The sequence below is a fragment of the Rhipicephalus microplus genome, chromosome 6 (genome assembly GCF_043290135.1).
Source record: "Rhipicephalus microplus isolate Deutch F79 chromosome 6, USDA_Rmic, whole genome shotgun sequence".
Classification (NCBI taxonomy): Eukaryota; Metazoa; Arthropoda; class Arachnida; order Ixodida; family Ixodidae; genus Rhipicephalus; species Rhipicephalus microplus.
The window spans coordinates 69109735-69136504 of NC_134705.1; the positions used below are offsets into that span (position 1 = coordinate 69109735).

The 26770-nt window shown below is 44.0% G+C and overlaps 1 protein-coding gene across 12 annotated transcripts in view; it reads right to left on the bottom strand.

Annotated features, from left to right (window-relative positions):
- Positions 1–26770, bottom strand: part of hppy (MAP4K3-like protein hppy) — a 225569-nt gene that overhangs the window by 29003 nt on the left and 169796 nt on the right. For 10 of the 12 annotated variants that reach the window (XM_037419107.2, XM_037419105.2, XM_075866054.1 and 7 more), the window contains 8 exons: positions 21437–21618; positions 18649–18778; positions 13223–13302; positions 10063–10123; positions 8304–8431; positions 6911–7051; positions 4002–4099; positions 271–449 (listed from right to left, as the gene is read on the bottom strand). In XM_037419107.2, coding sequence (XP_037275004.2) covers positions 271–449; positions 4002–4099; positions 6911–7051; positions 8304–8431; positions 10063–10123; positions 13223–13302; positions 18649–18778; positions 21437–21618 — 999 coding nt within the window. The remainder of the gene's footprint in view (positions 1–270; positions 450–4001; positions 4100–6910; positions 7052–8303; positions 8432–10062; positions 10124–13222; positions 13303–18648; positions 18779–21436; positions 21619–26770) is intronic. The other 2 variants (XM_075866052.1, XM_075866049.1) reach the window with 1 other exon arrangement.

The following is a 26770-nucleotide window of genomic DNA, read 5'->3' on the forward strand; positions in this document are numbered from 1 at the left end:
TCGACTTTTCATTGCGTATTTTTTTAATTCAACCTATATTCCGGTTTTTACGGCAGTTTATTTTTCGTCAAGTAGGGCACTACTGTTGATAACATTGTATACGTTGCCAAACATTGAGCTTTCACTCTGACATAAATTGTTGTTTGCCTTCACTGTCCCTTTAATTAAGACTGCTGTATTATGCCAACTTTAAAGCACTACTAGCTTGCTCAAGCTATAGTATGACTAGCACTTCAAGCATGGCTATGGCAGTTTTAACACAACACTTACTGTCGTAGCAGACGAGCACAGTGTCCCTGTCGATCTGCGTCACGTGAACCACATGCAGAAGTTCGTGGCGAGGAACCATTGTCTCCAGGCCATCTGAGTCCTCGTCTTCGTTGTAACCAAACCAGCATGCTGATGAGTTGAGGTCGATGGTGTCTAGCTTCAGCTGGGAGCCATCGTACCTGCAACAAACAGTAGTGCATGTGAAGTTAGTGGGCTCAAGTAAGCCACTGAGAACGCAGTAGGCTGGAAGTTGCCTAAATAGAATATCTGCTAAATGGAACAACTGCACCTAATATGATTGGTTTCATACTTGAATTTCGCACTTATGTTCATCTCTCGGTAAACGAAAGGAACCTCTGTTAAATGAAACATATTTTCCCAGTCCCTTCAATTTATGTTCAAAGAAAGTGTGCTGTAAGAAGCATCACTAAAATATGCAACTGCTACTCGATTCGATTCGCTCTGAAATTTTACTATTCGAACTATTCGAGCTCTCTATAGGAATGTGAAATCGTTCGAAAAACCAGCGAGCCTGAAAAGGCAGATTCGAGCATTTCTATTCCATTTGAGTGGTCCAATCACCCCAACTTCATCCAGCTTTGATGCCTCCCAGTACACTGATCAGGAAAAATGGTGTCCACCCAAGCTCTCATGAACACATTCGGTACCTGTAGCAAACCCCGCTCAACTAGTAAATTTTTGTTCTGTAGTGAGCGTCGTTGATACCAGCAAAACGTAGAACAAACAAATTATGGCACTCCCGCATGGAGCGTTTGGCTGGGGCCGAAGAGCACATGACTCATCTGGCTTTCGCCAATACGTGTGTGTAGTTAAACGACCGCCGAATTTCCGGCAAAATGCAGCATTTGCTGCCATCTAAAGCCAATCATTCCTAGTTGTTTGCAGCACATTATCAAGTAATTAGATCCCATCACTGCATGCCAGGGTACATAATGTACTGTACACATGCATTTGTCGTGAAAGTGTTCCTAACAGCACACGGGTACGGTGATGGTGAGCTGGTTACATTGTTATGTTCGAGAAGGCAAAGTGTCTGTGCAGTGCACGTAGCTGTCTTGCAAAAATAGGCAGCGTGAACGGCAACGCAGCGGGCACGTCTGTGACGTATGCATACCACCAGCTGAGCTAGGCCACATGGACTATTGAGCATGTAGTATAAGACGCTTATTAGGAGGGTCGTTAGTGATGTAGCCATACTGGCGTGTTTGTCACATGTCGCTATCACCCCTCCGTGCATTTCAGGTGCTTATCGGTAAAGACACTGCCATACTGCGCCTTTACAATGGCCCCTTCATACTTTTAAAGTGTTTCACTGCACCGCATTGGGACATTGCGGCAAAGCTGTCTTTCAAGCTTTGCTATGGCTATAAATGGGACTTGGAAAAGTGCTGGTTCGAACCTATACAGTAGAGGTGGTGGGTTTAATTGATGCTGTTTCAGACCACAAAGTCCCCCCAAAATGACGAAGATTTTTCAGCATCGGACATTTCAGATGTTTTTTTTTTTTACACACTTATGTTTGCACAGCACAATCGCAAACGCTGACTCACTGGGAGCACGCCCTTGTCCGTCACATGAATTGGTTCTTCATGGAAGTTGAAGGCGAAGATATCTTGAAGAAATACAGTTTTTTTTTTTTTTCATCTCTAAAGTGTTATGATGCAATATTGGTTGCCCCAAGTCACGTAAATCAGTACAGTTCGGCTCCTCCGCACCTTCATTCTTGATAACACAACTAGAGAACACAACTTTTTCAGAGCTTCAGCAACCTAGCGAAAGGAACCACTTTTATGTTGCTATCTCATGAGACTGTGTTTGGGAATACTTTGCAACTTTTTTTGTGTAATTCCACTTCAAAGCATTCAAGAAACATTAGAGTAGTATCAGGAAATTATTTGATTCAATTTGCATTAAGACTTCAAAATCAAATCCGCTTTGAACCCAAAATTTCGCTCATCATTGCAGATTACTTGTACCTTCATGGAACTTGCAGCTGGAAGTTTATGATAGCTATGTAACTAAGTGCAAATTAGCACTCATTGATAGATGCCGACGCCTGCATGCAGATATACTCGAGAGCATATCAGTGTGTGCGTGAATTAATTAGTGCCAATACAGACCTAATTACTTCCCCATCTGAACTCTTTTTACTTCTCACACTCAAACCTCATTATAACAAAGTTGCATCTCGCGGGCAAATTGGTTTGTTATATCCGAAAATTCGTTATAAAGGTATACCGTATTTACTCGCGTATTGAACCCACTCGCATAATGAACCCACCCCCCCACCTTGATCCTTGAAAAAAAGAAAAAAAAATTTTAAATGTATCTGTTCACTTTATTTCGGTATGATAACCAGTGCTGTTAATGATCCAAACAATGTTTAATCACGCCATTACATGACAAAATAACGATGCAACGAAAGCCAAAAATAGTTATGCAATCATGCTAAACAGTTGCGAGCAGCGCGAGAACGGATGACGTCAATTAAAATTTGAAAGTCGTGCCTTGTACGGCAAAGCACCATCTGTTGAATGCAGGAGAAACCTCTTTGCTGATAGCGCCACGCAAACACGGCAGCATAAAAACAAAGCACGTGGCATCCAAAATGACGCTCGCACTGCATTATGGAACACACCGTGTGCTCACCATCTCAGACCTATGCAAAGCGCAACCGCACCCCCCGCGCCGATGGCGCGTGGTGCACCCGCAACGTCTAACACGCTTGTGCGCCGCCATCCGACGCTGCATTTTCGTTGTTAGGTTTGTCGTTGTGAACCTAGTTGGGACACTTCCTGTGCAGGGCGCGTTCGTCCGGTACGCTAGCTACACGGCTGGTTACTAACAGAATGTGCTGGAGCATAGGAATCGAGTGGCTGGACGACACTTCTTCATTGATCCATGCACTTTTATTACGGGACAAAACAAAAAGAGCTTCGGGCTACAAAAAAAATTTGTCTCGCATTTCACGGCTCAAAACAAGCAAAGTCGTCGCCAGAAATTTTCGCAGTTATAACTCACGTGACTTTTTTCTTCTTACCTAATGAACCCTCCCCCCAAATTGACATCAACTTTTATGAAAAAAAAAAAAAAAAAGGTGGGTACAATATGCGAGTTAATACGGTATTTCTAGCAATATGTCTATTGGAAGAGTACTCTTCGTTTACTTCTTTATAACTGATCTTTCATTATATCCCGGTTCTTTATATCAAGGTATGAGTGCATGGTTTTTTGGAAGTTATGAATTAATAATCCTAAACTTCCTTGCTAGGCTGCTACTGTAATAAATATAAGTAATAAAAATCTCTTTCTGGTTGCAGCTGTGCTTTATATTCAGCAAAATCTGTTTTAACGGAATCGCATTTCACTTGCATATGAACGTCTTCGTTATATGCAATGTTCGAGAAGAACTTTACAGTAGACTCCTAATAAATGAAACTCTCCTAAAATGAAACTCCCTTAAATGAAATTACTGCTTAATTGGAACACTGTCACTAATATGTTTGTTTTTGTACTTGAATGTTATACCCCCATTTATCTCTCAGTAAACGAAACTCCTCTTAAAGGAAACACAGTTTCCTGGTTCCTTCAGGTTTACTCATACACATATCCAATAATCTGTTACATCGATGCTCTACACGAGTGAAGAACGGTTCATTACGTAGTGCAACACGATGACACTTACTGGAAGTGCTGCATAGTCAACTCACCCTTTCCGGACACCAACGCAGAGTATGGGGTAGTCCAGGTCGGGTGTGATGATCATCTCAAAGACACTTAACCGTGCCGGCACCATGCACTCAAATTGCTGGAAAGAAAAAAAAAGCAGAGTTTAGCATATGGCCAACAGCGGAGGTGCCTCACGCACCATCAAGTGTTACAGTTCTTCCTTTCACAAAATGCTATTACAGTCGAGCCTACGTACAGCACTCACAGATTCAAACAAAACACCATATTTTTTTTAGTGCAACGACTGGTATGCACAACTGCTCGAAACAATCACATCATGTCGTGATGAATGTCGTCTCTCAAAATATTATTGGCTTTGGTTTAGTGTTCAGAGCCAAAATTAAGTCGATATGAGCCAAACTGAACACCGTGGCAACGAAAGTATGAGTGTTACATAACCCCATTTAAAACTTTTTGCTCATACCACCCCAAGGTTATGCGACCCTCAAAGCATCTATGGTAAAAAGTCATGCATAAAACAAAGGTCTTTGAGCTCAGTCAGTCTCTTCCTTCATAAGTCAGTCTCTTTGTAAGCAAACTACTACTTTTTGTACACTGGCGTATAAAGTGTTCCTTTGTAGGTAAGTGTTGGTAAGATGCAGCTGTAGGTCAATCCTCGTTAGTACCTCAAATACATTAGTCCCATAGAGACTAATGCATAAGCGGACCCGCTTGATAAGCCATAGTAGATCATCTTTTGCCAACAGGTTAGTGCGTACCATGATGGCATTTTGTGCTACAAAATTTTATTGCACTGCCTAACTTGCAGATGCAACAATGTCCTACAAACGGTCTTCCGTAATTTCGATAAATGCGAAGACCCGCTGATAAATCATTCTGACTTCCAAGCGATTGTGGCTATGCCTTTGCGAATAATCAATCATAATAAAAATTTAAATAAAAACAAAAAAACATGTGTGGTCGTCACCACTGACAAACATCCTGGTATGATTTATTGCTGATGAAAAACTTTATCACAGTAAGCATCCCCTGCTATCCGCTTGAGCACGTGTGTGCCGTAGAGCCAGCACGCTTTTAATAGGCAAGTGATGACGCTGGGCCGCTGATCGCTGCCGCCTCACTGTGTGGGACTGGGTTGAAATGCACACCACTGAAGAAATGCGAGCAGTTCGCAGTTAGGGAGTTTACCCTGGCGGAAGTTGCGGGCACTGAGAAACCTTGCTGTATTGATGCTAATACACTTGCTGTACAGCAATCGTAGTGCTGTTGTAATCATACTGCATGCTTTTGCTAAGTGACAGCCCAAACACGCCTCTGTCTGCTGCCAGGACTGGTACAGCGTTGCACATTGCCTGTAGTAAACCCCTCATCGCTGCGTTAACCCAAGAGGCTATTCGCTTCACCTGTGCATGGTCTGAATGAGTAGGGTGTATTCGACAAGAGCGTATCGTCAGCCATGGCTTACTGAGAGTAGGCAAAGCATTGAAGACAACTAGCCAGTAGACGATTTGGCTCTCTGTGACCGTGCAGTGTTTCAAAAAGAACAGTGTAAGTTTTCACTTAAAAGCAGATCATAAAACACATGTATCACGGTATGCTGATTATGTCCATTCTGTCGCTATACCACGCTGCATCTCGCAGACCCAACTGTAGTTTCTGAATGCGCCTTAGCGTCGCCATTATGTGCTATCAGTCAGTCGTGCGAAAATGACAGAATCTTTTCTGCACTTTGGCAAAAAGTTAAAAATGGCATTGTGGTGGGCACTTTAGGCAATATTAGCTGTGGCGCTGTATTTATTCTTTTGTTGGTGGCGATTCGCACGTCAGGAGATGCAACTTTGTAGCTGGTGGTCAATGTACAGTATGTTTAGTGCGTAGTTATGCTACCGTTCCCAACAGGTAGGTATTAACAAGGTTTAACTGTATATACCTTGCTCTTGAGGGATAGTGATAGATTACCATCATGATATGAGAATGCCTTCCAAGAGTGCTCTACCCCACTCTTATTTTTCTAGTTACTTCAGCTCTAAAATGTGGCTTCGTGGTCACTAGCTATGCTAAGTGCATGTATTCCTTAGCCTCTTCCATTGCCTCATAATGTGTTGCAAAGTGGTGTTTTTTTTTTTTTTTTTCAAAAATGTTGAACATAATTTTCTGCATACTATTCTCCCAGTTCTAGAGAGCAGAAAGCTGGAGGCTTACAAAGAAGATTCAACTTTAGTCGAGGACGACGCAGCGAGCGATGGAAAGAAAAGAAATTGGTGTAAGGATAAGTGACAGGAAGAGAGCAGAGTGTGTCAGAAAACAAATGGGGGTAAGGCTGTCATAGTCGACAGCAAGAAGAAGAAACAGACATGGGCCGGGCATGCAGCACGTAAGCAGGATAACCGCTGGTCATTAAGGGTAACTGACTGGATTCCCAGAGAAGGCAAGCGAATGAGCGGGAGACGGAAAGTTAAGTGGACAGATGAGATTCAAGAAGTTTGCAAGTTTATAATGTGGCAGTAGAAAACACAGGAGTGCACTGCTTGGTGGACCGTTGGAGAGGCCTTTGCCCTGCAGCGAAACAAGTGCACCAGGGCCACACCAACAATGCTAACTTGACCTGAGGCGCCATTGTCGACATCGCAACTGATGAAGCCTGGAGAAACATGGTGCAAGATCTCATGAAATGTGTAGGCAAAAGCATGAGATTCGAGATAAGTATATGCTCTCAGAAAATGGTGCTTATGAAATTAACTTTGTTGCATGCAGTTACCAAAAGTACCGCGAAAAACGTATCAGCAAGGACTCACTTCCAGATTTAACTGAGCCGCACTATTGCCATAGTTATTTTTCTCATACCAGCTGCACAATTCACGTACAGAAGAAAACAGAAAACCCTGACCATGGCACTAATGCAGAGAGCAACAAGAATAAAATAACTTACCTTGAGCAGCATGAACTTGGCGAGGGGATTGTACCACTGCATGAGGAAGACCCCCTGGGGGGAGAGACCGCACAGGTACTTGTAGCCGTTGTACGGATTGCGACCCACGCAGCAACGTATGCAACCCTTGGTGTCCGCCACCTGTTCACAAAACGAAACGCCGCATTAGATTTGGCGATGAGAAGGGCATGTGCATAACATGATAGTAAAGGAGCACCAACACTCACTTTCAAAGTAGACACTGTACGACACATTACCAACACATAAAAAGGATGACAGCAACTATAATGCTCTTGTGATACATCTGACGCATTAACTTGGCACTTTAAGGCTCTTCTCACAGTGCTGAACCTGACATCATCGTCATCATGATTCATTTATTCATTCCTTCGATATAGCTTCAAGGTGCAGCTACACAGTGCAGAAGCCATTGAAAAAAAAAAGCAAATAACACAAACAGGGTAGAGAATACAGACACATACAAACTCATACAATCTCATGCAAACTGCTAGAACATATCGTCCTTTAAACACATAATCAATTTTCTTGAATCTAACAACATCCTCTCCAGTGCACAACATGGTTTTCGGTGTAGATTCAGTACCATCACGCAGCTGACAGAATTTACACATGATGCTTTGATCGCTCTTGACTTTGGCCTTCAGGTGGATGCATTTTTCAATGATTTTTCAAAAGCATTCGACACTGTCATTCTTCTAAAGTGGTATATAAGCTCAATCTTTTGCTAAAGAACCCTCTGCTTGTTGACTGGATTGGTAGTTTTCTTTCAAATCGTCGCCAATATGTATCTTATAGAACATTACATTCATCCAAAACACACGTATCTTCCGGAGTGCTCCAGGGATTCGTGCTAGAGCCCTTACTCTTCTTATTGTACATTAACGACCTGCCATTGATTGTCATTGATTGTCATGATTTGTCATTGTTTGTATTTATTTCAATTATTCTCAGTTTCTTTCTTGTATATTTTCTGCTCTGTATCCACTCCTGCGATAGCCCTGTGACTGGGCTGCAGTATGTGAAAATAAGTAAATAAGTAAAACTAAAGGCAAAATAAGAAAACTCGTGGAAACTACAGTATAATGAAAGTTTGAAGAGAGAATGATGACACAAGCTCTGATGACGTAATGCCCCTGTGGACATTTTCTCTACAGCCTCGATTGCTTCAAACAGTGTAACTTGAACAAAAGATTTCCTTCCCTTTTGCTATATAACGAAAGAATCATCCTAAAGATACTTCTACAAAGTTAGGTACACGGCAGAATGAGAATTCAAGCACAGAACATACTGCCTTCCAAGATAATAACTTGCAAAATAAAACATAAGTGAGCAGTTCTCTAACACAGCACAAATAAAAACTTGCTTCACTAACCTTGGTCGTGGCCGCATACCGTCGAGGAACTAGCCGCTCGGGTAGCCGACCAACCGGCAAGCCAAACCGCTGCCCGGCTCTTGCATGAAGTGCAGCTAGGTCGTGCCTGTACAATTGCTGATTCTTTCCTGAATGTCAAACGACAACAATCATTCTAAAATCAACTCGCACACAACTCGATGCTAACGCCGAAAATTGCTGAGCAAGTAATAGTGATCCATGACAGTAGGATCAGAGCAAACATAACAGCAGGAGACAAAGAGGGAAGACTTGACAACAAAAAGCAATATGCATGTTGTCTCGTGTGTTTCTTTTTTCGTCCTGTGTTGTAATGTTTATGCTTTTTATACTGTCAATGCTAATGTGAGCAGGACATACCGGCTACAAATCACAACAGAACAATATTTATGACACGGAAGAGTCACACTAGTGCTTTGCTGCTGTGTACCAACAAGACCAAGCTACTACTTGCCAAGGACAGTTACTGAAAAATTGATACCATCAGTGGGATACTGCCCCAATAAAATGCGTGCTACTATGAAAGATAGTTCGACCAGAGCTTTCTCAATTTCACACTTTCACCTGGGAAATGTTCCCATCTTCTTAGTGCGAAAGTATTAGATTGTAAAAAAAAGCGGGATCACATTAGAAAGTTTGGGGGATATCATACCTTTTTTACGACCTCTGAGAAAGTGCCTGTAGAAAGCTTTTTTGTTTTTCAGAGTTCTGTACTGACCAGCCCAAAATATCTTTGGTGCCAGTGAGTATGAATGCTGTCCCCTGGCAGGTTGGCTCGCATGGTCAGCTGCCTCACCTCATTTATCAGCTGCTGAACCAAAGGTCATGAATTGATTGATTCCAGCCACGGCAATTGCATTCCAATGGAGATGAAAAGCTACAAGCCTGAGCAGTGTGTGACGTCAGTGCGCGTTACGCAACACCATGTGACCTAACTTTCTGGCCTCCTACTACAACATGCCTCACAATCCCATTGCAGTTTCGGCACGTGAAAACCCGTGTTTTATTTTTATTGAGTAAAGTGTACTTGTACAGCAGATTTAGTTTTTTAAGGGGGGAGGGGGAGTAGCAAGAAATACAAATTATAAAATCACCCATTAGAAAAAAGCCCTATTCATGATAATGAATGATCGCTGTGGTCAGCAATTGAAACAACAAATGTGGTTGGTATATTCCATGACATTCATGGGCACTTAGTACTGATATTAATGTATTTTCATTTAGCATGATAAAAAATAGCTTTTGTGACTCAGTAATGGAGCGTTTGTGTCACCACAGTCATCCGCAGCTCACTAGCAATCATCAAAGCCTTTGCATTTTACATTTCCATTTTCAATTGATCCTTACAGCAAACAAAATAAAATTACCTCGGGAAAGGTACTTAAAAATGACAATGTTGCCTCTTTGAGCCTCGTCACGTAGTCACTTTTATTAAGGCTGTATTCAGACTAAATTTTAAATCATAATTCGTTCACTTATGCAATCTGTAAAAGTGAGCCAATAACTGCTGACAAATTTGAGCCCATTCAGCATTAATTGCAATCAGCATGGCACCATGTGAAACCAGTACAAGAAACGAATTAACCCCACTAGGAAGGCAAGTTTTACTGAAATAACCAGCTCATCTTCAGAAGTCTTCAAGTGCTTCAGGGTCAAAGTTCTGTAAGCGAACATTGTATGTGAACAACGGGCCATACGCCATACAAATACTAAGCAGTAACCAAAGATGTGCGTTTCTCACCTGATAACGACATGAGAACATCCTTGATAACAAACATCCAAGATGTCCTCCGAGGAAAAATCTGCAAGAGGACAAAGAGTTTAGTTAGAACCCACGGTTACTAACAGAACTCCACAGCTTCACAATCTGAAAGAATTCGACTATAACGATAATCACTGATGATCTTTAATGAAATCTCTTTTAAAGTCGGGTGGTGATGAGCAACCATCTTGCCCATTGTAGTAAAGTGTTATTTCGCTTTCTGCAGTGTAGCATGTTTCAATACCTATTTTAAATATTTTATTTGTCCTTGCATGCCTCAATTTCAGTACCTTGTGGTTACCTACGTCACCAATGAACTTGATTTAATTAATTTCTGCCCCTGCTTTTTGTTTGTCTTTTTTTTGCATAAATAACAAAAAATATAGTGGCAGCTAGTCTCACAAAATTATCTCAAAATGGGCTCAGTTTTCAGAGTGGGCAAGTCATTTCAATTTTTTAGAAACATAATGAGTTAAACAGGGCTTAATGATTTAGTGCAATGGAGGGAATGTCCATTTAATACAATTTATGGCATCAAAATGTCAGAGTTGGTAAATGATGGCCCTAGTACATTTAACCCCTTAAGCAATTTATTTTTTTAGTGTTCTTGTCAAAAAGTTTTTTCCCAATTTGATATAAAATATCTTGTTTCCGAAAAGCTCAAAAAATTCAAATGAAATGTGGATTAGGCAAAATGGACATAACGAAATTTATTGTTCCACGGCCTAGTAGTGCCTTTAATGATTCACTAAACAGTGTCACTGATAAGAAACTGGTGAATAGAACAACTCATGAAGTCATCAGAATGAACTTGAGCATCTGAATAATTATCGTAATGACTCAAATCTAATGCGCGCCTTTTTTCCGGTTAAGCGAGTTCATAAATCGCATGGCATGCGTGTTAGAATCGAGCACGAAAAAAAAAATGACTGCGGTCATTCTATTGCCATCGGCATTTCCAAAATGGCCGCCCCCTACGTGCGTCGGCCATTTCTGCCTATGTGTTTCCCATGTGCGGCACTTCGTACGTGTGCTGAGGATAGTTATCTCCCCAGGAGTGTTGTCAACGATACTCTCTCAATTCGCCCCTTCACAGATGGCAGCAGATTCTTTGGCGAGTTCTTTTATTTTCAACACCATTCCGCATTTTTTTGCTACTTGTGTTTAGAAAATGTTGTTCAGTGAAGGCAACATGTGCTCTGCTCGTTCATGATCGTGGGAAAGCCGCTTTTTGTAACCGTACAACTACATGTGTACAGGGGCTACCGTATTTACTCTATGCTACCGCGCCCTCGATTGTAACGCACACCCGGTTTCCACGACGAAAAAAACAACAACTAAGACATCGATTGCAACGCACCCCCATTTTTCTCGGCCCGCACAATCACACCACTCGGGAAAACGACTCCTTTCGGGAGCGTCTTCCGTTTAAATATGATGTACGGGGGAAGCTTAGGCCTATCTGACATGCAACGGAGCATTGCCGTCACTCTAGTTTTACCGTTGCCCGATGTCAGCACGCGAACTTGCTTCGCCCCCTTCTTTTCGACGGTTGTGGTGCCAGGCATGTCGAAGTAAAGAGGCGTCTGATCGGCATTCTCGATTTGCCCAAGCAGGTAGCCGTTGTTGTGCCGCAAGTTAAGGACGAACCTCTGACAACTGTGAAGCTTTTCTTCGTACTCCTTCGGCAACTTTTGGCATATGCCTGTTCGCCTTCAGAGGGAAAAGCCTTTCCTCTTCATAAAGTTAGTTGGCCAGCACCCACTCGCTTTAAACTGGCTCTGCATTAGCCCTTTTTCTAAGGCTAACTGCATAGTCTGCACTTGGAGTAGTTCTGTCACGGGCCGCTCACTGCTCAATCATATCCTCGCCGAGCAGCTCTTCAATTTGCGGAAACCGACCCTGCTGTGGTCCACTGAAGCCTTTGCGTGAATGTTTGCTGTCGACAATATTCTGCTTTTGTTTCCGCCAGTCCCGCACGCACGTTTCGGGAACTCCGAACGACCACGATGCGGCCCGATTTTCGTCCGTTTCGGCGCACGCGATAACATTTCTTTTAAAAGCGGCATCATGGTGCACTCGTCGAGTTTTTGGAGTCGGCCCTTCCATGCCGTCGATGCTAATAATGCACTACAAGATGACGAACTCCTCAGCACAGAAGTATGGCAGCTTGGGCTAGTTGGTATGGCATGACGATAGTTATAGCGCGAGAACAAAACGACGACACAGAGACAAGAAGTACACGAAAGACACGACCGCTAGTTGTAGCGCTTGTGTCTTTCTCGTTCTACTAGACAACTAACCTTTGGTAAATGGAATATTCCACGAACTAACAACGTATATGGTGAACGGCTTTTACAGTTTGTTGGCATTAAAATCTGGAATGTTATTCCTTTTGAAAAATAAAAATGTGTTCCAATTTCACTAAGGCACTAGAAAAACACTATTTAGAAGAATGTACTGATTTATTAATGTCCTATCATAAATAGTCTGATGACTGTCTTGATTTCAATATGTAAGTAGGTGTTTATTCCGTTTTCGTTCTCTCGTACATTGTAACGGTTTAGTGCGGTTATTTCATGCACTGTAATGTTTCTTTGCCGATTCTTTATTACATTAGATTGTAAAAACTTTAGTTAATTCTTTATTGATATTGTATAACTTCCTTAGTTACACTTTTCCGAAGTGCCTTTATAAAATCTTTCTTTTTTGGACCCAAACTAGCCTATAGCTATGGGTCCACACAGTGTATGCAAATTTTTTTGTAAAAAGTGTGACCAATAAAATTCAATTCAATTCAATTCAATATCTCAAGCCTACGAGCCACACTTGTGAAAAAAGGTTGGGGCACAGTTGGGCAAGCTGTGCTTGTCCAAGAGGGTTGAGTGGTTTAGGAGGAATAACTGATATTTATTTCAGCTCACGTCATCCATCTGAAAGCAACATAGTATTTGCCTCTTAATTTGTGATCTAAACAAAACACAGGCGTGGGACTGTGCATTGCTTGACGGATTTGTCGCATTACAATGTCGAGGGCCTACAGCATGTCCGACTGCGAGAATCTTGGTGCAGTGACGTGAAACACGCACTGGTGAGAGTAGCAGGAACTACACAACAACAGAGAAGAATGCATGCATACCTGGTCCACGCAGGAGTCGTGAATCTCGTTGAGGTTGAGTGTGTAGATGCCCTCCTCACAGCCAAACAAGATGTGCTGATCTAGAGGTAACACAAGCAAAAGAAGGAAATTCTAAACAGTATCAACTGCTCTGTTCAAACCTCATCCATTGAACTCGCTGGACAATACCCACAATGCCCTCGTTCGCTGTAAGTGCCTTTATGCCTATGGTTTACAAGCGTCAACATGAACTGTCATATTGAACAACATCAAATAACCCTTTATTTATTCTTCACAATGTCAGCTCTATAGAAAATTTTGATTACTTATTTCAACATCACTCCTTACCTCAATTAGAAATGTCTCCGAATTCGAAACAGGCAAAAAACAAAAACAAAAGACAGCCGCCTTTATCAAACATTTTCACTGGCAATATCATCGCAACGTGAATGCCATATTATGAGCCCATGGCGAATTCCAAGTAATAGAAGTCTACAAATCTCAGTGCGACGCAGTCTTTTTGCAAGAGAGGCCTTCACTCCCAATGAAGAGCCTCTGCCTGTGTGTCTTCATTCTAAGCTAAGCAAAGCTGCCAAACTTCTAGCCATGCAAACTAAATTTGCATCAGAGGGTGAAACCAGTCTCCGACTATGGTGTTCGCCATCCATGTCCCAGAAATAGCTCCCTGTTACAATGGACTCCCAATAAACAAAACTCGGTAAAACCAAAATGCCTCATTAATGGAATTCAATGAGCTCATATGGTTGCATTTCTATGTGTTGTGCAGTAAAATTCATCGGTTAATCGAAACAGTGCTTATTGGTCACCTACGGTTAAACGGCACAAATTCTAAGCACAGCATAGACTCGCTCATGCCAAAGGTAGTCTCACAAACATGGCAACACCACGAGATCGAGACACGCCAATCTAGTAGCCATTCTCGTTTGTGGCTGTAGGAGCAGAGTCGGCGAGTCAATTGTGCGTTAGGCCTATTTGCGCAGCTAAGTGTGGTGAATCATGGTGTTGTTTCGGCCCGATAGAAAGGAAGTGGCCGCACTATGCACTTTCGTTTGAAAAAAGCTGCAAATTTCTCAGGAGCTCGATCGAAGGGGCCTGCCCAAGACGGAGGTGGCAAAAAAATACATACTGAAATCGACACTGTAGCGGATCTTGAAAGACAGAGAAAAGATTGAAGGCACTGTTAAGAACGGGACCTTTACATCTAAACAGATGTGGACGACGCCTTATGAACAACTAGAAAAAGTTCTTTTTCTGTGGTTCAAGCATGCACGGAGTTCCAATTTGCTCAAAAGGGGACCAATTCTAGAGCAGAAACCTTGAGAGATCACCCTGCAAATGGGTGTCAAGAACTCTGTGGTGAGAGTGGTGCAGTCAACAGGGACATTTGCACCGACTGGCAACAGTGGCGGTTTCAGGCAATTTTGATGAGCTTTGAGCCACGAGATGTCTTCCCCATCTACGAGATGGGTCTTTTTTATAAAGCGCTTCTATCAAAGACTCTCACCTTCAAAGGCGAAGCCTGTAGGAAAATGCAGTAAAGATCACATCAAAGATCGCATCCCTGTGCTGGTGGGTGCAAACATGGCAGGAGATGAGCAATTAAAGCTGTCGGTAATAGGAAAATCAAGGCACCCACGTTGTTTCAAAGGCGTTCGACACTTTTTCTTTGCGTACCATGGGAACGGAAGAACGTGGATGACCACAGCCATTTTCGAAAACTGGCTTCGGGAGGAAGATGCAAGATTTACGAGGCAAAGCAGGAAGGTTGTCTTTATCGTTGATAATTGCCCAGCCCACGGTCAGGTTCAAGGACTTCAAGCCGTCACCCTGGAGTTCTCTCCAGCCAATGCAACGTCAGTGATGCAGTCGATGAATCAAAGGGTTATTCAGAACAATAATGTTCATTATTGCAGACCACTGCTCCATCAAATGCTGCTTAGAGAAGGCAGCGGGAAATTTTACAGCACAGATTTATTGGCAGCCATTTACATTTTGGCTTGTGCCTGTGAGCAAGTGAAGGCAACAACAATACACAGATGCTTTCACCATGCTGGCTTTCAAGTGCAAGAAAGCAGTAACTGATGAAGGAGAAAGCCCTGCTGATGCTGACTTTAAGACAATATTCAGTCAAGTCGTGCCCTCTGCCCCTTTCACGCTGCAGGACTACGAATCAATTGATGAAAATGTTCGTACCTGTCATGAAGAGACTGTCAAGAAAATGATTGCCGAAGTGCAAGATGAGGATCAACCTTTCAGTGATGAATGTGATGACACTGCCAGTGCAGTGGTGCCACCCGACCGATCAGCTAAAAGGGCTGGTGAATTTTTGCAGCGCTATTTTGAGCATGAAGCTTGTCCAGAATTTCTAGCTAGTTTGTCAGGCATGGGTGCGTAGCTTGTGAAAAAACAACTTAAGCTTGCCAAACGAACCACTCTTCACTCCTTTTTTTTTTTCCTACTCATCCTCATGAGTAAGGTGAGGTTTGTGCAATTTGAATAAATGTCTTGGTTCACTAAATAAATGTACTTTGCTCAAATGAAACTTCTGATAAATGGAACAGTTTTATGGATCCCCTTCAAGTTCCGTTTAAGAGGAGTCGACTGTATCTCAAGAACTATATTTTTAATTACGGCACATACACACACTGAAGCTGCAGATCTTGGGAACAAGCCCTGGGTGCCATGTTTCTGAACACTTTTTGCGACTTCCATCCTGTCATACGTGGGGGGGGCCCAGGCCATGCAGCAGCGATGTTTACGCTCACTTTTAGCACAGCAGCCACATTGCTGCCAAGCTTGCCAGCTGATCTGCGTGTTGTGCTCTTTGTTTATTCTGGCCCTCTCCTTTCTATCATCAGAAGGCTTGCACAAGTAGTAAATTATAAGTTTGAAGCAAATTTGAAGCGAATTCAAAGCAGATACAGTCGAGCACGAATATATCGAACTCGAAGGCGATCGCAGATCCGTTCTATATATGAAAAATTCGATATACAAAAATAGAGGCCCCAAGAGCTTACCTGTAGCCGATCATCACCTACAATAGGTGCATTCAAGAATGACAACTAGTTCCTCACACATGCCGCGCCAGAATGATTTATTTGCATGAAAAAGACATCGCTAATCTTGGCCTGCTTCATTTTTGAAATGTTGAAGACGCTAGTCTCGATTTTATCAAAACTGTCCAGGTGCGACAGCCCGGTTCCCTTCATTTGGGCAATACAACAGCGAATGATACCACATGCTGCCGCCACTTCAGCGGCGGAGTACACGCGTGTAGCCAGCGCCTTGTCTGGACGACCCTCCTCGTCACATGAGCTGTCGGCCTGGACATTGCAGTCTGCTTCTACAAAGTTGTCCACAGACACTTCGTGGAAGTGCCCAGCGACCTCCACATGGTACCACGCCTCCAACATAACCCGAAATGTCCGAAATGTCCGAAAAAAGGTTAACGTCCGAAAAAAAATGTCCGAAAAAGGTTTTCTTTTATGCTTTTTCCACCTATGCGTCGGCTCAGAGAGCAGGAACGAAGTAGCCGACACCTAACTCATTTCGCTTTTTCTTTCATTTTTTTGTTGCTGTTTTGCGAGGTTTGATCTGCCAACCACAGCTCGCGTATTTTGCTGTTGCCCTTGCAGGTAGCCATCGCCTCGCGAGTGCTTTGTTGCTCTCGAGCTGTCGCGTTGCCTACGTACCCCCGCATGTGCAGCATTTCTCTTTTGCATACGTGGTGTGCAAAGCCGCTGCGAGCTCCTTGAATTGTCGAGTTCTCGTGTAGCTATGACCAGCGTCAGGAAGCGCAAGACCCTTGACTTTGCGAAGAAGTTAAAGGCTATTAGCGTGTTGAGGTGAGCGAGAAATGTTCGACCATCGCGGACGACTTCTGGATACCACGGAGCACTCTAGAGTACCTTGTTGAAAAACAAGGCAGGTATCAAGGCAAAGTCAGCGGAGCAGCGAACATCGGGAGCCTGTCATGTGTGCGCTTCTGCCCACGGGAATGTAGAAAAGGCACTGTAGGCCTGTTCTTTATAAATGCACGCGAAAATCATTTCGGTGGATGGCTCAATGCTGATAGCCAAGGCCAAATGGTTTGCCGCTGTAGTCAGTGAAACAACTTCGCCGACAGCAGCGGGTGGCTTCACCGATTTAAGCAGCGCTACAACATCGTTGGCAAAACCATTTTTGGCGAAAGCGAAGCTATCAGGAGCAAGGACATGGACGTATCAGGAGCAAGGACAGGAGCAAGGAGTGGCCGAGAATCTCCGCGAAGTTTTCTCTCGCAAAGATCTTCAATGCCTGGCGAGACGTGAAGATGGACACAGCGGTCAACGGCTTCCGCAAGGCAGGCTTCGAGACTGCGGAACTTGCGGAAACCAGTGAAGACGACGACGATGAGTGCATAGACTATGTGTTTTGTGAGTTGAGATAAGATTGAGACTAGCGTCTTCAACATTTCAAAAACGAAGAAGCAAGTCAAGGTTAGCAATTTTTTTTTCACGCAAATAAATCATTCTGTTGCGGTGTGTGTGCAAAATTAGTTGTCATTCTTGAATACACCTATTGTGGGTGATGATCCGAAACAGGTAAGCTCTTCGGGCCTCTATTTTTTTTTATATCAAATTTTTCTTATATTGAACTCGCGGTCCTTCGAGTTATACTGTGTATACAGCATATTATAAAGAAAGAAAGGCACATTTTCCATGACTTGGCTAAACCACAGAACATTGTTTAAAATTCTTTCTCTTCCGCCACTGTGTGCCTTAGCGGTTGTTAGTCGGATTGTCTACTCTCTTGACTTCTCTCTCGTGTCCCTGTTTGCATGTCCTGTCTATGGAACATTAATACCTACCAACTACCTCAGCTTGCTGTTACAGTTGCAGCTCTATATAAGAGGCAAGATCTGAGCAGCGATTCTCATCTTTTATATGAGATGTCTCTTATAAGCAGAGTACTTCGTATGCATTTTCCTACCAACCCATATTTTACTGCAGGCACACTGGTGTCTCTTATACCGATTTGTTTCTTATATCAGCGTATCTTATAAAGGGTTCGACTGTGCACTAAACCTTTGCTTTGTTATGAAATCTCCTGGCATCCGATCCCCTTACCATATAATCTACTACAGTCAAACCTATTTATAAAAAACACTAACATGACCAACAATTAGGTATAAGAGACACTGGAGTGCCTAAGTTGAAATAGGGTGCTTATAGGAAAATGTCTACGTGGTACCCTGCTTATAAGACACCTTATATAAAGGGCGAGACTTGGTCTTTAGTGTGAATCTCTTGTGAACAGGTTCACCTGTAGCTTCGACCGAAACCCTAGAATGCAGGCCTGTGCCCTTTCTGTGATCAATGCTGAGCACTCCGCACCACCAGTTTGAATGGGAGTCGACACCCCTCCTCCACCTCGTAAACACTCACCCCTGGTTTCAGGGTGTATCCAGCTGGTGCTGCACAGGATCTTGAGGGGGCAGCCGTTGAACACCTTCGAGAAGCAGGCACCCATGTGTACCTTGGGTGTCGGCGGAAGGCCATTGCTTACAGGCTTCTGCTGGAGTAGGTAAAGTGGGAAAACGGAAGAGGGCTCGTTAACCAACGTGACATGCTGCGAAGGCATTACTGCCAAATTGACAGATGACACTCTCATAGCATAAAAATAACTTGAATTTCTTGTACAAACCTTTACGAGCTTGAGTATTTTCAGTTATTGAATTGACTAGCGTCCTATTCAATACGGTCATTGAATCAATCAACTGCTATTTTAAGCACAAACATTTTCTTATAGATGTGTGTAAGAAACATGGTCTACCTAAGCCCTGTGTTCTTTTTTATTCTCTACTGTTTGTTCAGTTACAATTCCAACTGCTACCGTTGTCAAGTGGTCTTACACAATGTTACTAAATGTTACTACTTGAAAAAACCACAGCAGAGTGCGTAGAAAGAGCTACACATGATAGCACAACAATTGAAATCAAAGTTGACAACAGTGAAGGCACCTCGCTATCCACGCGAGATTGGGGACCTCGCTATCCACGCAAGATCCCTGGGAAACTAACATCAATCCTTCAGCCACTGGACGTAGTACTCAATAAACCCTGCAAATATCGCATGTGCAATCTTTACAGTGAGTGCATGCTGAACAGTCCCAAGAACATCACTCGCCGCCTACAACGTCCACCGCTCGCAACCGTTTGTGGCTGGGTGTCGTCAGCTTGGAAATCTCTTCCAGAAGAGATGGTGCACAAGTCTTTCCGCCAATGCTGCATCAGCAACACAACAAATGGAACGGAGGTAACTAGTGAGAAAGAGACATCGCTGGACTCAAAGTTCGGACAAGTCTGAGTGACAAGACTTTGTGGCCTTCTGGCCCTTCATTTTATAAGAATAATGTTGACATAAAAAGAAACGTCACCACAACGCAGCTGGCTGTGTCTCGTATTTATCAAGGTAACGGTGTGGCGTGATACCTTGCGGTTTTCAAAAAAAATTTTTTTGGAGATTCAAAGTTCGGGAGGATCGACGTATATTTTGTTTTTTACGGAACTAACCACTGAGCAAACATGGCCCACCTCCGCCTTTGCAGAAAACACGACACTAACCTGTGTGCTGTAAATGACGGAAGGTAGTGTAAACTTAAGGGCTCATTTACTTTGTTGAACACAATACTAATGACAACTACCACACAATTATGCAAAGTAAAGCACAGGGGATGTTATCAGGAGTAATTCTAACGTAAATGTGAAGAAAAAAACTGGACGGAAACATATCGTGCCACCAGCAGCCATCTGTATTTCGTGCATCCCCCCCCCTCAGTTATCAGGAACCAACAACAACTCACCCAACTTTTTCATTTTACTGAGAAAAGAATGCTGCAAGGTCCTACTAAGTAGATTGTCTATTTCGGCACATGCCGATTGGATAAGGCTTGAAAGCTGGCAGACTGTCACCAAGCCTCACTACCAGTTACAGAACACCAACCAATGAGCGTTCCATGAAATGGACAATCGGATTAGTCAATTCAATCAAAACGCTACTTCAACTGAAGTTGAGACCCTCGGTATAAAAAATTAACGAGAGGTAGCGGAACCACATGCATCCTGATTCACTGTCAACATCTGATATGCTGTTAAACTGAAAAATAAAAATTGGGTGTTTTAAAAATTTCAACTCTGCACTGTTCTCTGACAATGCAACAAATGTAACCAAATGTAGCGGCAGATTCATAAAGGAAATTGTTGAGGCTTGCCGTATACAGACATGCACCCAAGTATACTGTCACTTGCTCTGACAGACAAAGAACTGCGCTCTTTGGCAAGGCATTAGCATTTCTGATAATTTTTTTCAGTGCGTTTGCAGGTGAACTTAGTTTGTGGCACGTGCATGCCTGCTTCACTCGGAATATTCTGCACAAGTGAGCATCTATCCTGTCCGGACAGTTCTTCCTGTGCTGTGTTTTGTTTCACACAATGATTTCAAAAAGCTTTAACCCTTTACCGCCTAGTATCACGAATTCGCCACATACCAAAAAACTTCAAGCAAGCAAGTCACGGAATGCGTGCTGCCTTTAATGCCAAGTACTCAAGGGGAACGTAGCTTTTAGCATCAAGAATCTAGCGCAGTCTCGTGTAATGTATATCAGCTAGAACCAATTGCTTTGTAGCTGATGGCCAAGAGCACGTACAGGAGTGCTCACTTCTATGTTCTTTCTCGCCTGGGTGACGCAAGTTCCATCTTCAGTAATTTTGTTTAGTTGCCGTGTACGCATTCAAGACGTGGCACACGACATTCAAGACGTGGCACACGACATCTTGCGTAGTTCTGAAGTGCGTTTTTTGTTGCAAGGTTTTCGCTTCTGTGGCATGTGGAGAATTTGCAGCATACGTAAAATTATGCATTAAAGATGCATTTTAGATAACTGCGTAATCAATTAAATGTTGCTACTTGAAGCTTCAAAATGAAAACAATTTTTGTTTTCTTCAGAAGTTTCATAATTAAGGCATCAAAGGGTTAATTATGTTCTGTAATCTAACCTGATATGCTGTTAAAGTGATGTACAAGTCTGAATCCCGACTCATTTCTATGCCCATAATTCTTGCATGGACCCACACAAGCATATTGCTACGAGTTCACATGCTTACAAAGGTGTTTTTGTACAACCGCACTCTGTTTATTTAAGTTCCGTTCGAACTGTCCTGCATTACCCACTCACCATTGGTAGGTTGGGTACGAGATGCGACCGCCTCTTCTCCTTCTTCCGTGGTGGGGCTTCGGGGCGCCCTGCCGCATCTCTCGTAGGGGCCTCTGTCTCAGACAGGGGTTCCTCTTCCGCAGCTCCGGGTCCTTCCAGCGTCCCCGTTGGAGTCACGCTGCCTTCGCGGGCATCGTGGTCCTCTGGAAAAATAAGCCATCAGAAGAAGAAGAGCTGCAATGGCGCTCATGCTAACATTAAATGATTTGGTTATATTGAACTGGAAGCATGGGTGAGTTGGTACGATGCACTTGGGAATTAAGATGTTGCAAATAAGCTGACCAAGTGAAAAGAATAGACAGTGATAACACGGAACTGGAGTGTTTATTAGTCGCCACTGTGCAGTACAGATAAAGTGGAACCCAGCTCATACGTTTTTCAGCGGACTGGGAAAAAAAACGTAACGGTCGGGAAAATGCTAGAGTGGAGAAAGCTCCATAATTGAATACAAACAGGGCCATGTTGAGTTCAAACAATTTATTTCAACAAGCTTTGAAAAAATCTAGCATGCTTGACTGCCGCTTCTTATGTTCGCTGGAGAGTACCACGCACTTTTCAATAACGTGAAAGACTCCGTTACTCTCAGCGTCACTTTGAGGTGCGACGTACCCGCAGAGGAGGTCCAGAGCCGCAACGGCTTCTGCAAAACTTCGATTGGCCAACTACCCACACTCTTGTAGCTCGTCATCATCACCGGAGTCCCCAGCCCCACTTGCAACCGAGTCCACAACAATCTCTGTGATGCTGTGGCACTACGACGTCCCGAGGGCAGCATCCACGGAGACGTCGTCATAGGTCACTGTTGTGGCACCCAGCGCATTCATAGCCTCAGTGAGCTCCTGTTCCTAAGAGGCTGCTTCTAGTTTGTTAGGTTCGTCCAGTTCGCTGTCCATACGAAAGCCACACCTCGCAGAGCAGTGCTTCGCAGTTGATGCGTGCACTGCAGTCCACGCTGAAGTGACATAGTGCAAGGCGTCAAGTACGGAAATTGTCGTAGGCTGCTGTCCGCCATCAATACGCACAAGACAGCTCCTAACAATGCTTTTTCGGTACAAATGTTTCAGGCTTTTCACGGCGCCGGCATCCAGTGGCTGTAAGTGGCTTCTAGTGTTCCGAAAGAAAAACACACGCCTGACGTTCCGTAGAAACGGAGGATTCTCGAGTGGCCAGCACAGTGGTCCAAAAAAAAGGTGAACACTCCTGTTCTGCACGCCCATCTTGTTATCAAAATAGCGCAGAAATTCCTCAAACAAAGCACAGGTCATCCATGCACGACGGATGCTCCTGCGGTGGCATGCTGCGAATGTTCTTCAGGCACCGCGGGTTCTGGTACTTCCCTATCCCCCGCGACTTCAGTTTATCCGAGCCATCCATGTTGCAGCACAGGAGCACTGTTAACGGGTCTTTGCTGCATTTACCTTTGTGGCAGGCTTCGCCTTTTAGGCTTAACGACTTGGATGGCTCCACTCTAGAAAAAGGCCCATTTCGTTGGCGTTATAAATTTTATGAGGCTAGTAGATAACAGTGTCGATTTCCAAACATCGGCTGTTTCTATGTTGACACTTGCCGCTTCTCCCTTCACAGTCTTGTAAGCGATACCGTGCCTCATCCAAAAACCGTCTATCCATCCATTCGACGCAAGAAACTCGGTGACGCCCAGTCTGTCGGCTACCTCCATCATCTTCTCGTGCAAAATGCTGCCATCGAAGTTAACACCAGGGGTGCGAGCTTGTCTAAACCGAGTGAGAAGGGTCTTGTCAAGTGTCCAGTACTTGGCGCCACAAGCCTGTTTGGCCTTTGGGCTGAAGAGCGCCATGTTCCCCTCTATTTCGGCCCGCTTTGGGATGATGCCATTAAGTGACGATGGTGGCAGACCAAGATCTTTAGTAATGTCGGCCCTTTTTCACTCTGACTGCTTGTCGACTGCGTGAAGCACGTCGAGCTTCTCCTCAAGGGAATGTGCTTTCTGCTTGCGCGACGCCATCAGGGCTGATCAGGACATGACAATAAGACAGCAAACTCGCCGTGCGAAGCCCAGCCGGTAATGAGCCTTCCTTTGTGTCCAGTGCCAGCAGGAGTCGTGCAATGGAGCCGGTGGCACGCAGGTGACGGCGATCACGATGGCAATAGCGCTATAGCCAATAGCTTTCTGACTTGACGGCCACCTAGTGGGGGCCTCTCCAACTCACCTGTGGCTTCTCCCACCCAGTTTCGTAGCCAAGCCAGACCAAGACTGAAAAGTCAAATCAAAATGGCCGTGCCCAGCGCGGGTTCACGGGTACGGTGTGCCCGATTGCAACGCATCATACGGGAGTGGGCCCACAACTATGACGGTACAGCGGGGATCGCAATACATGGGATTCCATGGGACCTGTGCCGGGACTGATGAAATACAATGTAACGGCCCGGAAAACGCAGCAGTGGGGAACGTAACAGCGGGGTTCCACTGTAGAGTCTCAAACCTTGATATAATGAAACCAGATATAACAAAATATTTGTTATAACGAAAAAAATAAAGAATAATCTTGCAAAAGATATAGTGTTAAGAGTATACCTTTATGAGACTTTGCAGATATAGTGAACTTATCTTCGTGTAAGATGCAACTTTGTTATGATGATATTTGAGTGTAGCTGAATAATTCATAAGAAATGAAATAAAATATTCTACAAAAATAAGAGATCCCTAGGCTAAAGAAATGCCATTAGAATACTAGAACTCCAATTCCATTGTTGGATCTCTTACTTTCCATCGTTATGCCAGCGTTTTCCTTACTATGTTTCACTGTGGCCACTAATGCCATAATTGTTTATTTATTTATTATTTATTTATGAATACTGCAACCCCCAGTTAAAGTTTTAGCGAACTGGATAAAGTTTGTTAAGTTAATAAATTTTCAAAAAAGGATAAAAACAAGAACTTGGGTAGTATACACTTTTGAAAAAAAAAAATGGTTCACAACAAACAGCCTAACTGGCGTATACCGGATAGCAATTGCCACTGGAGGATAACCTCTACAGAGATTAGAATAAAAGAGCACCAGCATATTGCCACAGGCATGGAATGAGGTTTAGCCATGCCCGTGCGAGTATGTGCCATGGTGTGAAAAAGAAGAGGACTGTTTTTTGTGTGCTCGTGCTCTAACATTCGGTTCGGCTCGACGTCCTGTGCTGTTGCTCCTGTGAACTGACGTTGTGGTCTTTCTGTAATCACGTGACATTTTCAGGTGGAAGTGCTGGGTAGTGTTCTATGCACTGCAATCACCAGCAAGGTCCCGACACTAGTCTCGACTTGGAAGAACCAGCTGACCTACGGCGTAGCAGGCGACAACTAGGACCATTTCCAGAACTCGGCAGTACTATGGCTAATGCGGGAACGAAAACCCAAAAGACATCGATGCTGCCTCCTCCATGATTCTTCAACGCCCCGCGAACCCCGAAGCCGTTACACGGTGACCCTTACGAGGACGTCGACGACTGGCTTGACGACTACAACCGTTGCGGCAGCGTTAACGAGTGGAGCGAGCAGCGAAAGCTTCAGTATGTCTACTTTTATCTCGAAGACTCTGCGCGCACTTGGTTCGAAAACCATGACGCCACCATAACAACCTGGCCAGAGTTTTGCACCCAGTTGCGGAGTACCTTCCGAACCTCTGACCGAAAAGAGCAAGCGGAACGGCTCCTCAATTCTCGAAATGAGCGTCCGAACGAGAGTGTTCGCATGTTCGTTGAGGACATGTCACGGCTGTTCAGGCGAGCTGACTCCTCAATGACGGAAGAGAAGAAGGTGCGCCTCCTAATGCGGGGAGTGAAAGAGCAGCTGTTCGCTGGACTAGTGCGGAAACCTTCCAGCACTGTAGAGGATTTCCTCTGTGAAGCCACGACAATGGAGAAAATGCCAAGGCAGCGTTCGTGTCAGTATGAGCGTCCTGGCAGTTTTCGTCAGTGTCATCGGCCCTGCCAACACCTGACGTCACGACTTTAAAAGACCTGACGAAGCTTGTGCGCAGTATTGTGCGCGAGGAGCTGCAAAAGCTGCACGCGGTGTCTTCTCCGCCCCATGTTGCTACTCTAACGGATGTCGTTCGCGAAGAGGTCCGGCAGCTGGTGCAACCCATGACGACTCTGCGTCCAGCCGAAATCCAACCCATGACGGCCCCACGTTCAGCCAAAGCTCCACTATTAACGTACGCCGAAGCAATACGTACTCCTGCACCGGCTGTTGGCTATCCGTCCCGTCCATCCACCCGGCAGACGGCGCCGTCATTCTACTTAGGACCACTGCAGTATGGCAACCCACCCCTTACACGGAAATCCAGTGTACGGCGTGCTCCCGACAACCGGCCTCTATGTTCCCCGTGCTATCGCCGAATATTTGGCAAGCCAGCAATCCTCAACTCTTCCGCGTCACCAATTCCGCTCACCGTCCCCACAACATTCCACGTCACCTGGCCAACAATCGACCTTTGCTGACGTCCTTGCAGGAAGATCGCCTAGATCCACGAGCCCGCGACAGAAAAACTAAGAACAGCAACCTCTGGGGGTGAGGCTGCTGTTGCTCGTTCGTTACAATATATAGCAAAACACAGATATTCTGTGCCCATGAAACTTGTATAATTGCTACTGAAGGTGCATAGCAAAAATGTTAAAAGTTGGCTATGAAACAACTTCATTTGTATAATTTTCACTAAAACCATTTTGTATTTCAATGTTCTTGCTTCATCTATATGCATCATGTGACCTGAGTGTTTCTAAAGTTGCACTATTTTTACCCTGCCTGATAAAGTAAAACCTTGTTGATTCGAAGTCACTGACACCATGATAAATGTTTGAATTAGGTGCATTTTCTAATTAACTGAACATACAAAAAGTGGGATGCAAGAAATCTGAAATTATTCAAAGTAATCAGGGCTGGTCATTTACTGCGATGGTGCCGGCTAGTTTGCAGCTCCAAAGCTTATGTTTTTCAGCAATAACAGGTAACGATTTCGTTGCGAACAAGGGGGAAGGCCAAGCCTCGCTGCTGCCACCGAGACAAACAAAAAAAAGGTTGTCATGATCAACTGAAATGCACAGCAGCGAAACGCAATACATCTTCACTGCAACACAGTAGTGACCCGCGAACAGCATGTCGTGTGCTCCTCGCTGTGTCAGCACGCCATAATGAGACGACTCGTTCATTCTTTCTAATAAAAAATAAGTTTATTAATAGACAGTGTGATGGAATTCGCAACATGTTTTGGCTGGATATAGAATCATTAAAACTTTCCAACTGAGTTTTCGAAGTAGGCATTGAAG